At 39.2% G+C, this 16,341-nt stretch overlaps 2 protein-coding genes across 2 annotated transcripts in view; both read right to left on the bottom strand.

The window, feature by feature from the left end:
• Positions 1–1,400: 1,400 nt before the first annotated feature.
• LOC113583360 (cytochrome P450 2F1-like) lies at positions 1,401–4,103 on the bottom strand. The gene is made up of 6 exons (XM_081698639.1): positions 4,098–4,103; positions 3,212–3,374; positions 2,960–3,112; positions 2,682–2,842; positions 2,299–2,451; positions 1,401–1,406 (listed from the first exon to the last, which is right to left on the bottom strand). The coding sequence occupies exons 1-6, from the start codon at positions 4,101–4,103 to the stop codon at positions 1,401–1,403; spliced, it is 642 nt and encodes a 213-aa protein (XP_081554765.1).
• An 8,579-nt stretch (positions 4,104–12,682) lies between these two features.
• LOC113583359 (cytochrome P450 2C3-like) overlaps positions 12,683–16,341 on the bottom strand; it is a 4,180-nt gene continuing 521 nt past the window's right edge. Inside the window, exons 2-10 of the mRNA XM_027019664.3 lie at positions 15,987–16,194; positions 15,571–15,733; positions 15,239–15,391; positions 14,933–15,093; positions 14,673–14,846; positions 14,412–14,550; positions 13,283–13,470; positions 13,057–13,198; positions 12,683–12,955 (exon numbers count right to left, since the gene is read on the bottom strand). Coding sequence (XP_026875465.2) covers positions 12,759–12,955; positions 13,057–13,198; positions 13,283–13,470; positions 14,412–14,550; positions 14,673–14,846; positions 14,933–15,093; positions 15,239–15,391; positions 15,571–15,733; positions 15,987–16,148 — 1,479 coding nt within the window. The 5' untranslated portion in view covers positions 16,149–16,194 and the 3' untranslated portion in view covers positions 12,683–12,758. The remainder of the gene's footprint in view (positions 12,956–13,056; positions 13,199–13,282; positions 13,471–14,411; positions 14,551–14,672; positions 14,847–14,932; positions 15,094–15,238; positions 15,392–15,570; positions 15,734–15,986; positions 16,195–16,341) is intronic.

Consider the following 16,341-nt stretch of genomic DNA (forward strand, 5'->3'; position numbering starts at 1 on the left):
ACTGAACTATGTAAACCATCATTTTAATCTTAGGTCAATTTGAGGTCTGATCCCTGGACCTGGATTCCCATGCACTGCAGTGAGTTTCTTTGTGTGCCAACACGCTTCATCTGACCAAATCAGTTCCAAGCTTTTATCAGAATTGAGCATTTTTCGAACAGGGAGGACTGCATGACAGGGGTGCTCAGGATTGAGGGTTCAGTTACTACTGCTGTTAATGCGTATTCTAAACTACACGCCTATGCTTTGCAATTTTTTAAAAATATCATATTTCATGTCTTCTGTGCAAGATAACAATGTGACTAGACATTGTTACAATATTGTTTTACACCCCATTTACAGCAACAACAGAGGAACGATAACCACTGTATGTGAAGTTGTTAAAATTGCCTATAGATTGCAGGTGGTACATTGCTCACCTGTTCCATGCCGGACATAACTGTATTTATCGAAGTAGAACAACATGAAAAGTTGTAGCTTTTTACAGTATCAAAGAAGTTACAGTAACAAAGCAGCTAGTGTCTAGCTTCTTGGGTTACTTATACTGTTATTCAATTTACATGTTTTGGTGGGTTTTTTCCCTGGTTTCTCTTTGCCCTTTCTGTTAATATATGGTTTCCCTGCGTTGTGTAGCATTTCTTGTTTCATTTTCAGCTCTTTTTCTCCCTATATTTAAAACTATGTACTGGAGCGACTACAAAATGGAACGCATAGGCGTGAAAACTCATGAAAAGGTGTCAAGCTGATGGCGAATTGAGGAATATACAGTGGAGCTGATGAGCAGATAACATATTTAACATATTTGATATAACATATTTGACATTCTGTGTTGTACTCCACTACAAAGGTCACCTTTCTTAATGCCTGCTTATTTCTGGGAAGAAATGAAAGATTATTTTACACTGTTGGGCTTGTCTTATGGTGAATTTAGAGCTTTAATCACAGAATTTCCACTAGTAATATCTAATTGAAACTACTTGTCCTAGCTACTATTAACTGACAACTTATAAAGTGAAACTAATTTTGGAGCTTTGGAAAGCTGCAGTTGACTTCACAACTGAAATAAAGAAGATATCCCTCTAGTTGCTGCTCTCTCTTCCTGCACTGACTGCATTACTGGGCATTCACATGTTAAAGCCAAGTGCACTGTGGTATTTTAAAATGATAGTCATTTGACTACAGGATGATAACACTTAATGATGCACAATCCTCTGCAACATATAACAACACATATTTACTTCAACATCTAATGAAAATAAATTGCAAAATTATATTTAACTTTTATGGAAACAAGAGGACTACTGACTATACTCCTACAAAGTTGCTTGTAATCCATTAATGTTTCTAATGTTTCTAGGTCATAAATGGACATGCTTCTCCTTTGTAGTATAATTAATTCCCTATGTCTGCAGACACCACACAGCAATATCTGTCTTCAGTAGCTTCAGTTCACATATCCGTGACAGACTACAGAGATTACATTAAATTATTGATGGGTGAACTTCATGTTATTTAAGCCAGTGATACACTGAGATTTTAGACACTTGCCTCTAAAGATCAAAAACTAGGTCAATATTCTTAGAGTCATGTCAGTCATAACAACCACGTCAGTAATATCATGGTGAATCAAGACATATTACACATGTCAAGAATGTTTATATGACATACTACTACCTCCATAATCCATCTAGGCTACAGGACAGGTCTCTCCAGTGCCTACTGTGAGAAATTTGTACATGTTTTTGTTATCAACTAGATTGCATTATCTCCATCTGAGGAAGTTACATTTTTTCCTCTTTGGTTAGCAAGATAGTTAAAAGAAGTTTCTTTTAACTGTACTTTTTGACTAAATATAATCTGCAGTCCGCATCGAGTTGTCATGATTGTCCACCTTCCTAGAGTCCATGCCTCTATAGTTTCCCTGTCTCATGTCTTTGTTTTGCTGTACTTCCTTACTGTGGTTCCGTTCCTTAGTTTTGTTTTCTCCATCGCTCATGATCTGCCCCAGTGTCTTGTTTAACTCCTAGCCCTTGTTTTACATAGTGTACTTTTGTTTCACTTAGTTTATCATATCTTCCCGAACTTTACATGTTGGTAATTTAATCCTGGACTGTTACAATGATGCTGACTCTGGATTTGCCCTTAATATATCTCGCTTTTCATCAATATTAATCAATATTCAACAAGGCAGAATGCATATGATGCCATTATTACCTATATTATGTCTATCAAAAAAACCCTATCCAAATTTATAAGATATCCAAATATCACAGGTTTGTAATAGAGTGCATTGGGTACTATAGAGTTCAAACCTTGAATGCCTGGTTGAGTCATGAGGTAGAGGAATGCTGTTAGGAGAGTGTTGGAGGTGGTGTCTATCCCAGCAAACTGCAGGTCTACCACATACCTCATGAGTTGTTTCTCATCAAAGAAGGATCGACCACCTACTTTCTATTTAAACAAGACATCATAAGACTATACATGATTATGTATAGTATCTATTTGGATGCAAGAAATAATTGATATGGGAGAAGTAACAATAAAAATGAAATGAGGAAGTGTCTGTAAGAAATCTGCAAGATCTGCAAGAAAATGATTCATCACAGCACTGTTATGTTACTACAGTGTTACTGCTACTGTTTTCAAAAGTACTAGTGCAAACTGCTGATGCAGTGACTTACCATTCCCCAAGGTCCATTGCTAATCTTTGAGTTTTCAGTGACACATCGAATAAAGTCTTTATGGGTTTTGTCCTCATAGTCAAGACGAGTGCCAAATAAAACCAAGTAGATAATATTTGATGCAGCATCATGGAACAAAGTCTTAGCATTCATGGAGCCTCCTGTGTATACACAACACATTCACAAATGTGCTTTTGTAGCATTACTGAGCAACTGTCAGCAGCTAAGAACACCTTGTAACACCGTCACTTGGCTACATGGCTACATGGCTACAATACCAGAACATTTCTCCAAGCGTGCAACAATGTGTTCAGCCTCTCCCAGAATCCTCTTCTCCATAGACTGCTTCCCCAGGCCAAAGTTCCTCAGGGTCATGAGGGCAAAGCAACGGTGCTCCTTCCATGAAGGGCCATAGTCAGCAAATATGACTCCTGTCACATATAATCTTATATCAGTAACTGCCTTAAAGTTATTTATTTGTACCAAAGCTTAATCCATTTAATCAATACAAGAACAAAAATAGACTTCACCTTTGCCTTTCGATAAATGGTTGGTTAAGGAGTTCTCTGGGCGTCCAGAAAAGTCCACAGCATTGGTTACCAAAGCCTCCTTTACAGCCTTCAAACCATTAAGAACCACTGCCAGTCTTCCTCCAATATACAGGCTGTAAACATTCCCATAGCGCTGAGTCAACTAAAAACATACATTGCAAGAAGTAGAAAAAAAACCCTGTTCAGACAAAATGTTGCCTTTTCGTGCTTAAAGAGTCATCATATTTCCATATATGAACTGCCATGCTGTGGATTTGTGCAATTCCTCTGTATATATCATACACACACACACACACACACACACACACACACACACACACACACACAAACACACACACAAATATTCTTTGACCCAAAAAATAGCTATTTGCAAAAGTGGGAGCCATGGTTTGTGGCTACATTCGGTTTTAGTGTATAAAAAATCTGTCTTGTCATGGTTTAGATTAATACACTTTGACCACACCACTCATTAAGACACAATTTCTGCTTTAACTATATGGTATGAATGTTTTATAAACAATAAGGCAGAAACAAACAATTTGAAGTAATGGTAACAATTTTGTGAGTGATAAATATATTTTGTTACAATCAAGCTCATCTTTAAGAGGAAATGTACCTTTCAAAGGATTGGAGGTAATCAGGTGAAACAGGTTCCTAAATATAGGTAGCGGTCGTGGTCCAGGAGGGAAGTTCTTGGGCCTCTGGATTCTGATGAAGACGAAGAGCAAGATACAAATCCAAAAAAGAACCAAAGAAACCAGCATGATGTCAGTTCCACTGCTTTCCACACAGTCCACCTCAGACCTGAGTCCCACTAACTACCTTCTCACCATCTTGGCAGACTGCCAGCTGTCACTTTTCTAACCAACATCTCATCGACCAGTCAGCTGAACAAACTGAAGCACAAAGCTTTTGAACGAGTATTTTGGACACACATGTAAATTATACTACCACAGCAATTGCATAGTGGATTTACATTATGGGAGGGAAATAACTATTGTCTGGTAATAGTCAATGTGTTCTCCAAATGGATTGAGGTTTTCCCAATGGCAAAGAAAGACTCTGATTCTGTTGCAAAAGCGCTTTTGAGAGATATAATTCCAAGATGGGGTATACCTAGAAAGATATCTAGTGACAATGATACACCTTTTGTAAGTGAAGCATTGGGGGGAAAATTTCTGTGAATAGTTTTAAAACAGCATTGTGCTTACCACCCAGCTAGTGCAGGAGCAATAGAGAGGAAAAATGGCACCTTAAAGAATAAAATGAAACACGGCTAGGATGGACTAAGGTCCTCCCCATGGTACTCATGCAAAAGAGACTACACATTAGACCAAAACACAGGCTAAGCCCATTTGAAATGTTGTTCAGATGACCACCCAACACTGGAATAGGACCTGCGAAACCTTGCATATCTGACCTACCCACATGTGATGATGCTATGCTGAACTATTGCGCAACCCTACCAGCTCCAGCAACAGGACCACTACACGACCTGAAACTCAGGGACTGGGTGGTAATCAAAGCTTTCCGAAGAACAAGGTGGAACAAGCCTAGGTGGACTGGACCATTTCAAGTACTGCTTACAACACACACAGCAGTGAAGACAGCGGGAAGAACCATGTGGGTCCACACCAGTCACTGCAGGAGAGTCCCTGAACCAGCTGAACAACCTGAATCAGAAGAACCAAGTCAGCCAGACCAATAGATAAGGTAGACCTGTTAACAACTAGCCTCGGGTACCACTAAGCCCTGGTGAGGTGGGAAGAGTGCAGATTGGGTATACCCGCACTCTGAGCACCAACAAACATCAACAAGGGCAAGGTTCTACCCTAAATGGTTCACACTTAAGATCTGGCCTTTTGTGAAATAAGACCTAGTGTCCAGACACATTTCCATTGATAAGTATTACAACAAATAACTATGGTATCCCCACAACAGCTGATAATTCTGCTTGCCTTGTTAGTGTACCTTATGAGCCAAAAGGGAGTGATGAGCAGATTTTACACACCTCAAAATACAGTAGGTGACCTGTGAAACCCCGATAAAAAAATAGTTGTATTAAAAGAGGGAGAAACAGGACTGTTCATCTGCAAGGTTATCAAGGTAAGTGCTAAGGTTTATGGGTATATAGGTTACAACAAGTATATGTGTAGTCACCCTTGCCACGATTGGAGTCAGGTCACAAGAGACATAACATATGGGTATAGTGAGGTGCAGGTCAGTGAGAAAGATGGAAATACCATCCAGGTAAAGTGGACAAATCCGAGGATGACCTATATATTGGTGCTGTGTTGAATGAACTGGCAGAGATTATTGCTTGGAGGTGACATTGATAGTGACCCCAGAGTCCTCCCCAGATCATGAGGCATTGACTGATAAGGATGAACCTCAGCAACATGAAAATGAAAATGAAAATGAAGATGAAATAAGGGTTGAAGCATTATCAGTTATAGTCCCAGAACACACCCAAAGCAGCCAAGGCATGCTATATCACAATGTCATGGCAATATGGCCTGCGCTTTGGCAGTACTGGAGAAGGAAGCATCACCATTTACTGGTGATTGCTGGGTATGTCAGGCTCTGTCACAAAGATGGAGCATGGTACCCCTCACATACAAATTAGTGCAGAATGTCACTCTGGCATCTAACCATTTGGTACCTGAGTCAATGATGAATCTCATCACCTTTGGCCATCAGATAATAATCAGACTATTAGTGATCCAGTAGATGTCACAACAAAAGGTGAGTTATATCAAAATAACCACAGCAGATTTGAGATCCCCTGGAGACATGGGGAGACTTGCCTATGCTCCAGCAACCCTCAAGGGACTCAGGTGGAGGTTTCAAAGTGTACAACATCATTATTGCTGAATGGTACTACGAGCAAGTGTAGGGCCAAGGTCAACAATGCTACCATTCAGGTCATCTGCAACATCTCACTCATTCCAACTAGCAGATTTATGTGGGCATGTGGAGGACATGCTTAATTAGAACTACCTAAAACCTGGTATGGATGCAGTTGTCCAGTTGTTATTGTACCGTCTTACTGCCTATTTACTGAAAACACACCCTAGGGGGTTGGTACTACACACAAATCTAAGAGGTCTCTTACGACTGAAATGCCTGAATAGTATCAGGGTTGCCATCTTTGGGATCCTTGGACAAGGCCATGGGCTGTAACAGGGTGGTCCTTGCCCCGTTTGAGAAAATGAATGGACTAGCATGGCAGATATTAGCCCTAGCAAATGAGACAGAATCAGCCCTAAAACTGCTGAATGACAAATTGAGTGCTATGCGCACCGCAGTAATACAACACAGGCTTGCATTAGACATTCTCCTTGCTAAGAAGAAGGGCGGTGTTTGCAAACTTTTTGAGACTTTGTGTTGTTTCTTTATTCCAGACAATCACAATGACCTCATTTAAATTATCGAGCATATGATACAGAAGATTCAAACACCCAGAGACACTGGAGAAACAGGCTTTGCCTGGCTTGGCAGCATCATCAGGAAATGGGGGTCTTGGCTAGTCACCATGCTATTGCCTGTAGTGGTGGTTGTCACATTGCTCCTACTGTATTAACCCTGCATCTTTTTGCTGATTAGGCAGTGCATGACCAGGTCAATAAAAGGTATGGTAGGAGATAGTTATCAACTAGTCAAGATCAGTCCAGAGGACATTCCAGACTGTCCACCCCATCCAACGGAAGACTACAATCCACCCTTTGCTGATATCCCTGATGAAAAAACTCCCAATTACTCTGTAAAATGGACAAATTCTGTTTAGAAATGTGTAAATGCAGTGTATTTCAGTCCTTCCAGCTTGCCGTCACACAGAGGCCCTTTCCCTCACACAAACAGCCATAGCCTTCTTCAGTGTATAGTTTATGACATGATAAGTTGAATCAGACTGAATTCTTATTATTGATGTGAATTTCTGTACTCTTTTTTTCTGTTAGATGTTTGTTATCTTAAAACGATAAAAGGGGGGAAATGTGGAAGAAATTCATATATAATGAGTCAAATATGTTGAGATTGACTTTAACGCGTACTGTCTTAGTTTGTGTATTGTGTTTAATTGTGCCAGTAAGTAGAAACCTTTTGCAGAATTTAAAATCAGACCCTGAAGCTGTCTGCAGGTGTTTCTCCTTGATACAGAACAAAAGTGTTATTGGTATTGAAGCTACATGCCAGTAGATAAGACTAAACCAGTTAGATCAAGGCTTTTCTGTATCTTTTAATGGGCGCCTTACTCACAACAGACAGAGTGTGCTTTCATCACTTTCCCGATGCTTTCACCTCTTCTCTTCTGCTAAATAAATCTTCTTTGAACACGTAAGGATGACTCTGACTCTTTATTAGAGATTACCACGACAGTATACAAGATGGCCCAAGAAGATCCCGGAACTAGAGGCCTTCTGAAAAGAAGCGTGGGAAAAAGTTCCAAATGCAAGAACTGAAAGACTTTTAGCTGCTTACAAAAAGCATTTACAAAAAATATGCATTTGCCTCTGCCAAAGGGTTACTAATAATTCTGTTGTCATGATCGCTTCCTCCCTGGTGTCATGGTTCCCATGGCGACGCCTTCCCTTTTGTTTTCTTCCTTATCTTTGGTACATGTGCCTCCTTGTTTTGGTTTCAGTTTGTGTCTTGTTATCCCTTGTTAGTTTGTATATTTAAACCCTGTGTTTAGTACGAATAGTTACCCATTATTTTGGGTCTTTTCCTGCTTTGTTGCGTCTCTTGATCGTTTGCTATGGCTTTCGTTTGTATCTATTAGTTTCATCTTTCCCATTTCGTTTGTTCCCTGTGTTGTTCTGTTTATTTTAATTATTAAGCTCCTCCGTGCACTAGCATCCTGCCTCTCGCATTGTTACGCCGTTACATCTGTAAGGTGTTCAAACTGTTGCACAGGCCACATCGAGGATTTGGATTCATTTTTTATGTTGTAAAAGAGTGTAACTCTGTGTTTAACATTTGCTGAAAGTTATTTTATGCTTGAATAGCTACTGAGACTTTGTGCACTATTTCTCAAAAAAAGGGGGGGGGGGGAAGTAGCATTTGATCAAGGGTGCCCAAACTTTCGCATGCAGTTGTATATAAACACATGAATATCTCAAGAAACTTTTCGCGTTTATATTTACCTTTCTGAACACAGGCTCTCTGTTTCCCTTGCAAAGGTGAGGCAATCTTAGATTTTAATTTGTATTATAAGGAATTTTTAAAAGCATTGTTTTCATTTATTTGTTTATTTTAGTCAAATAAATCTAATAACTACATAAATATCTCTATGTGTTTAATTTTTTCTGCTTTTTTTTTTCTTTCTTGCACTCCCCAATCTCTGTGTAGGGTGCATTGCCAGTTCATTGTCACTGCACCATGGTTCCTGCTAGACAAGTGCATATGACATGATCTTTGAATTTAGTTGCTTTCTGCCTGGTTTCTACCACTGGTTTCCAGCTTTTGCATAATCCTCCCACCAAGTTATTTTTGCGCCAGTGGAGGAAAGTGCGGCTATGTGTATAGTCTACCTAAATGGATGATGATGATGATGATGATGATATGGATGAATCATTGACGTGAAGGGCTTGAGAGCATTTAGGAGTCCAGTGTAGTGTGAGTTTAGTGTCCTTTACCAAACACCGGCATGACAGTTCATGCATATAATCTAAAAGGAAATCTGTGTTTTGCAGTTTAACCTCAAGGACATACAGAGGTTTCAGCATAGACAGATTTCGTGTGGGACACGTGTCAAGGCCTAGCACTACTGAAGCACCAGTGAACATTCCCCACCCTCCACTCTGCAAGGGGCACATCAAAAATCAGATTGATTTGTAATCCCAGAATGATCCGGGTTATGCTCCACAGAGAGAATCCACCACATAGAGGCAGCTTTGTTTAAAATGAATTTAGTAGGATCTCTGATACACCAGGTCACTAGGTGTCAGTATAATGGCTGCAAAAAATGAAAGGTTAAATGCAACAAGCAGGTTATAATTATTACTGCTATGTACATTTACACTTCCAGAACTCTCACCAGCAGAAGATTTAAGAAGGCTTCAGATGTACTGAGAGTCATGAAGCGTGACTCGTGAACAGCATGTTGTGTCTGTCTTCAAAAGATGCCTGAACGTTTCCATCCAGAACCTCTGTAATAATGAAATATTCCAATGCATAGTTTACATTATGTATTTCTTGTAGTGAAACGTAGTGTGTCAAATCAAAAGACAGGAACCTTTTCATGTTTTTGTTTGCCTTTCTGGACACAGGTCTCTTAGCTCCCTTGCAAAAGTGAGGCCATCTTAGAATTTAATTTGTATTATATTTAATTTTTAAAAGCATTGTTTTCATTTATTTGTTTATTTTAGTTGAAGAAATCTAATTAACCCCAAAATACTTCACAAAATACTGGGGTTCCCTGGGTGGGAAATCTTTTTAAGTAGGGCCCAATCTGATTGGATCAGTCAAGTTAACCTGTCTAGACTACTCTTTTGCTGTTTGCCTGCTTAATTTAACAAAAAGATGTTGTGTTCACACTACCTACAAAACGATAAGGATTACAGACTGGTGGTTAGAGTGTTGCGATCATCATCCAGCTGATCTTTTTGTCATTAACCCTGATCAGTGGTAACCATCACATTTTCTGCATGCTAGGAGATTAGTGGGTAGGTGCAATATTACATTATTATTATTATTATTATTACTGATAATACTAATTAGATTTGCCAAAATTGCGATTTGGCTGATGTTTCTTCATGGACATTGATATAGCCTGCAGCTAATGTTACTTCTAACCATTAGCATTTAATGACCTAGCAAACGATCTTATGGTTGCCACCCATATAGCAACAAAATGCAGACAAAAGGGAATTTTGGGTGCACTTTATATAATCTCCACTAGAGGTCAAGTCCATGACAAGGGAAACATTACAGACACATAAGGAAGTGAGACCGCTTCAGAACAGTTTATGAATTTGGACAACACTAGCGTTTGCTGGAAATATATCACTGTGACCTTTTGTTGCATAAATCTTCCAGCATTTAGTTTTAAATAATATCTGGCTCTACAGATATGCCCATGTTCCTATTTGAAATATCAGCAGTTATTCCAGACATAAAATCAAATTACAAAGGGTTAGATAAAATGGTTCATCTGATATTTGGAAGTCACACTGTACAAAAATATTATGCAAACATGTGAAAAATTGAAAATTAAGGTAACCAAACAACAAAACCTTTCCCTGACCCAGTAAAAGCAACAGCTATTTGCAAAAGAAGTCTTTGGTGGGGGTTGTGTTAACTGTTTCATCATGCTTGATCATGTGTTGCTTATATTAGCTGTTTGGTATTAAACTTTTTACAAACAATAAACCACAACTTGAACCATGTAAAGTAAGGTCAAGGTTATTAAAATTGCATCAATAACAAAAACACATATTATGTCTGTATTGCATTCAGAGTCTTTCAAAGGATTAACTATTTACATATGAAAGAGGTTGTTGAATAATGGTGGCGTCAGGGCCCAGGGGAAAGCTCACTTTTGATATGAGTCCCCCTAATAAACCCTGTTGCTAGTAAGCCGATGTGATGATAAAACTTTTATATCTGCAGTCACATCACCAAGTCAGCAGAGTGCGCAGAGTACACACAAGGAGCGCAGGAGAAGATAATTTTTTTATTACTCAGATATACGGCTAAAATAATGAGGCACAGACCAAAGAGTGGAAGAGTATTCCATTTTTGCTTCCACCAGAGTCTAAGTATAAAGAAAACTCTTTTAGGTGGTTTGTTTGCTAAATGCAACTACTAGAAGCATCCTTGAGCCAAACAGTGCTGTCAACTCAAGTTTAAGTGAAAACATAATGAAACATAAAACAACTTTTTAAGATAAGGCAAATGCTTCAAAAATTAAAGCAGTGATATTACTTCCTTTTGTAGGACTAACTGTGTTCAGCTGAAAGTTCTTGCGCCTTGGGATTTTGATAAAGAAGATGAAGATCAAGATATGCATTCAAAGCAGTAGCAAGCATTTTCACTACCCATCTTTTGTGCGAGTCCCCCCAATAAACTGTCTTCCGAACCCTGTTGACGGACTGTCATTGTGATGGTCAATATGGATAGTGATTTTATTTCTCAGCTACAATACTGGAATAATGGGATAGTTAAAAGTATAGCCCATCAGTGAGGCTGGGTGCATGTGTGTGCATACATATCGGTTAATGAATAAATCCATAGCAAACAATTCAAAGGGAAGACTGTAAAGCAAGTATACATAGACAGGATCAGAACACATGTATATAACCTACTGTAGCAAGAGGGAGGCCTTACCCAGAACGAAGGCACAGGTTAATAGTGTTAGTAAATGATTCCATGATTGAAAACAGGTGCAACTGATGAAAGGAGGGAACCACGGTGCAGTGATTGTTCACGGAGCACATTATAACAGAGAACCAGTCTTCTCCATTGGCTGCCTGGATGAGGCATGCAAGCTGTACTTCTACTGCTGTATCAAAGGGGCCACTGGGACTGCCATTTCCACCATCACAGAGAGCTGCTCCCAGTGAACCACAAGGCACCAATGGGATGGAAAGCCACTATTCAGTGACGAGCCAAACCATCCCCATGCATGGGTGGTGTTGATTAAAGCTCACCTTTAGAGCGTTCTACCTTAAAAATGAGTTTGTGAGTGGAAATACAAGGTATTTGCACTAACAAGTACTGTGCCTCACTTAGGCAAATGTTTGTTTCCCTTGAGGAATGTGCCACTTTCCCATTGTTGACAAGTCAGTGATTAAGTTATCCAAGAGAAGCCTGGCTGCAGGTAGTTTGGGATCTGAACAACAGCTAGCTCTGCTCCAAGAACTGCATTTCCCCCACAGACTCAGCAGACATCAGAACTCAGAGAGAATAGAGAACAAGCTGTATGAGAAACTGAGGCATCGAGAGGAGGACCTTGCTTACACTTACCTGCTGTGGCCGTTTGTTTGAGGTTGTGAAGACCTATGCCAGTTAGTGCAGTGTTGGCTGTTATTGTTTTTGTTTTCAGCTGTCACCTGGCAGCAGTGGGAGTCAGTAGCAAGGTTGCATGTTTGTTTTGTTTGTGTATGTGTATAATTCATTCAATTATAAAATGCTAAAATAGAATCACTGTCTCTTGCATATCCCTCACCAGCTGGAAGCTGAATAAATAAATTGATTTGACTGCAGATAAAATTCCATTAGAAATGTATTAGATATACAGACAATAATAATATCACTATTACCACTGAAACAGGTGGCTGATGGACTACATAACATGAACATTATCAGATTTTACAGCTGGTGTCTGGACCTGATTGAAAAAGTGTGTTTTCTGTGTTTATATGTATGCTTATCTACTATGGCTGGGGCTTAAGTTTTCATGTCAGACAAGAGAAGTTTCATTTGATAAAACTCAGAAGTCCATAAAAGCAAATTTGAAGTGATTATGATTTATTTTTAACCTGATGAAATCCTATGCAGGCAAAAAAAGAAAGTTTAATCATTTCTACATTTCTCCAGGTATCTGTCTCAGCCTGACCCCCATCCTGTATGGCTTGGGTGTGACTGTGATTCCATATACAGGAGTGAAGTCTGGTTCTCCTGCATCTTCAGGCCAGACAAACTGGAACCGGCGCAGCAGGGTGACCAAGATGAGGAACAGCTCCATGCGAGCAAGGCCCTCACCAAGACACATCCGAGGCCCTACACACACAAACACACACACAATAAATCAGGGCAAACAAACTGAAATACAATTTATTATGTTTCCTGCAGTATAGAAGTACACTGTCCAAAACTCTCACCAGCAGAAAAGGGTAAAAAGGCCTCAGGTTTCTCAAACTGTCCCTGCTCATTCAGGAAGTTGGCTGGGTTGAACTCATGTGGAAACTTCCACTGGCCTTCCTCACTCAGTATTGAGGAGAGATTGGGGATGATGAGAGTGCCCTGGAACATGGAGAAAAACAAGCAAAGAAAGAAATAAGCATGTGACACAAATAAGTAAAAGGATGGAAAGTAACTCATTCTCACCTTTGGGATGCTGTAGCCCATGAGTTGAGTATCTCTCGTGGTACAGTGGAACACACTCAGAGGGACGGTGTCTGCGATGCGCTGAGACTCATGAATCACAGCCTGTGTGTATGGCATGTTGTGTCTGTCCTCAAAAGACGCCTGAGCTTTTCCCTTCAGAACCTCATCGATCTCCTGCTGGCATTTCTCTAAAAACACAAGCCAGAGGACATTATTCTGGTACATTCTCTCCACTACCATTTAATTTGACATGTCTTCCATTACAAGAAACACATATTGCAAACTAGATGCCTTGGAATGCTTCACTAATACAGAGTTTCAGTACAATTCACACTGTTATAGTACAGGAACTGTAGGCCCTTATTTATTTAAATAGTAATATAATCTTTATTATATTGTATTTATACAGTTACTCACTGCAAGCACTATTGTAATACTGTTGGAATTAAACACTTTATATATATATATATATATATATATATATATATATATATATATATATATATATATATATATTTATTAAAATGACTAAATTACTAAATTAAAATCCATATCTTTATCATCAGCCTGGATTACTGCTTGCTAGTCAACTGGAGATGTTAGTGACTAGTGCTATAAAATTCACTATTGAAAATTTAACTTTGTAGGTGTGTGTTTCTAACAGTTATTTTGATTAAGCACAACAATTTTATATTCACAGTTTATGTGTAAAATTGTGTTTCCAAGCACATATTGTCAGCCACTCTCTACACTGTTAATCACTTGTCTGGTTTTGGTTATAGGGTCAGTACAAATCAAATATTAACTAGGTGGAGAACTACTGCCCACCAAGCAGCATCAGTGAAACAGTAGTGTATATATCAGTGTATATGAACCAAGAGAGCTTAGGTTTGTGTGTCCACTACTAAGCCAATGATACCAGATAATCATTACACTGTTTATTTGTATAACTGTGTAACGTAAAGTTGAATTGAACTGAATATAATCAACACCGTTCTAGAAACATACAACAGAAGGCATATGGAGCTACTACTGCCTCTGTTGAATCTAGAAACACAGGCCATTAAGTATACTATACAAATAATATTAGCTGTTTAATGGAGTGCATTGGGTACTATAGAGTTCAGACCTTGAATGTCTGGATGAGTCATGAGGTAGAGGAATGCTGTTAGCAGGGTGTTGGAGGTGGTGTCTGTCCCAGCACCATGCAGGTCTATGACCATCCCCACAAGATGCTCCTCATCAAAAGAGCATCGACCCTCTTCTTCCTATTAAAAACAAGACATCATCCCTCTGATAGTATGACTTAGAAGATTATCTACTATTTATCTACATGGAAACTTAGAAAAATGATATGGAAAAAGAAAGTTTTCTTCAGTCAGTCACTTACTTTATTAAGCTGGTCTAGGTAGCAGTCGACAAAGTCTCTTTGCTCCCCTAATAGTCTTGTTGTGTTGTGCTTGTTTATCATGTCTGTCACCATTTGTTTAACTGTCCTGTAATTTTGAAAGGCCTTCTTAAAGGGAAGAGGAAGGGCTCTGACCACAGGAAGTGTATCATAGATCTAAGGGGACAGAGAAGCGGTCATCCCAGGACCACAGTTCCAAACGCCTTAATGCAAACGTTGTTTCGGCCATTACACTGACTCACCATTGACCAGGGTCCATTAACAATCTTTGCATTTTCAGTGAAGCATCGAACAAACTCTTTGAGAGTTTCATCCTCATAGTCGAAGCGCGTGCTGAATAATACCAGGTAGATGATATTTGATGCAGCATCATGGAACAAAGTCTTAGGATTCATATATGAGCCTACATATATGCACATTTGTGTTAAATGTGCTTTCATGACATTATTAAGCAGCTGTGATCAATAAATAAGAAATATTTTAACACTTTTTTGATTTCACTTACGAGTCAGCGAGTAAAAAATTATTCAGGAGCAGGATTATAATACCTGTACACTTCTCCAAGCGTGCAACAATGTGTTCAGCCTCTCCCAGAATCCTCTTCTCCATAGACTGCTTCCCCAGGCCAAAGTTCCTCAGGGTCATGAGAGCAAAGCGACGGTGCTCCTTCCATGAAGGGCCATAGTCAGCAAATACGAATCCTGCGACATGTTACTTTTATGAGGAACTATATTTCTTTTATTTGTACATGCAATTTGTTAATTTTATAATTAAATAAGAAAAATACTGATTAAAGATGGACTGTATAGCAGTACAGGAATAGCAGTTTGATCTGAATCTGATCAGTGGGACAACTGTTATCATTTGTCTCAGATTTTACCATTTCTCTGTGATACGCTGTTGACCATGAGGTTCTGTGGGCGTCCAGAAAAGTCTGCAGCATTGGTCACCAAAGCCTCCCTTATGGGCTTAAAACCATTAAGAACCACTGCTGGTATTCTGCCAATATACAGGCTGTAAACATTCCCATAGCGCCGAGCCAACTGAACAAATACAATACAACAAAGGAGGAACAAGTCTGCTGTAATTCATGAAATAAAGCATCAATTCCAAAAAAGCATCATCTGTATGAATGTATGTACATATGTATGTATTTTTAATAGAATTTCCTACTTCATGGTCTCATATTTACAAATAATAAAACAAACTGCTTAAGGTAAGAGATAGAAACTTGCATGATTAATTAATACATTTTATTTTGATGAAGGTCAGCAGAAAGAGAACATGCCACTGTACCCTCTTAAAGTCTTTCAGAGGATTTAAGATGTTAAGCTGTAACAGGTTCCCGAATATGGGTATGGGTCTGGGTCCAGGAGGAAAGTTCTTGGGCCTTTGAATCCTGATGAAGAGGAAAACGAGGAAGATACAAATCCAAACCAGAACCAAAGAACCCAGCATGATGTCTGTTCCACTGCTGTTTCCACGTGGTGTCTCCTTTTTATTGCTGAAAACCGAAAAGAAGAATAAGAGTCCTTAATCCACTACAGGAGAACAAGGTACTTACATACGCTGAAAAAGGTGGGGTTTCCTCCTTCAGTTGGCCATGTTGGCTACGAGTGATACATTTGTTAAGTATATAGCTAATTCACAT

Source organism: Electrophorus electricus, chromosome 16, assembly GCF_041902795.1.
Source record: "Electrophorus electricus isolate QZ-2024a chromosome 16, ASM4190279v1, whole genome shotgun sequence".
Lineage (NCBI taxonomy): Eukaryota > Metazoa > Chordata > Actinopteri > Gymnotiformes > Gymnotidae > Electrophorus > Electrophorus electricus.

Bases quoted from the DNA above. Each gene is read 5' to 3' on its own strand.
- LOC113583360 (XM_081698639.1), bottom strand. The intron at 3,113-3,211 runs GTGAAGTCTATT...TATATGTGACAG, and splicing joins CCATTTATCGAAAGGCAAAG to GAGTCATATTTGCTGACTAT. The intron at 2,843-2,959 runs GTATTGTAGCCA...GTGTATACACAG, and splicing joins ACGCTTGGAGAAATGTTCTG to GAGGCTCCATGAATGCTAAG.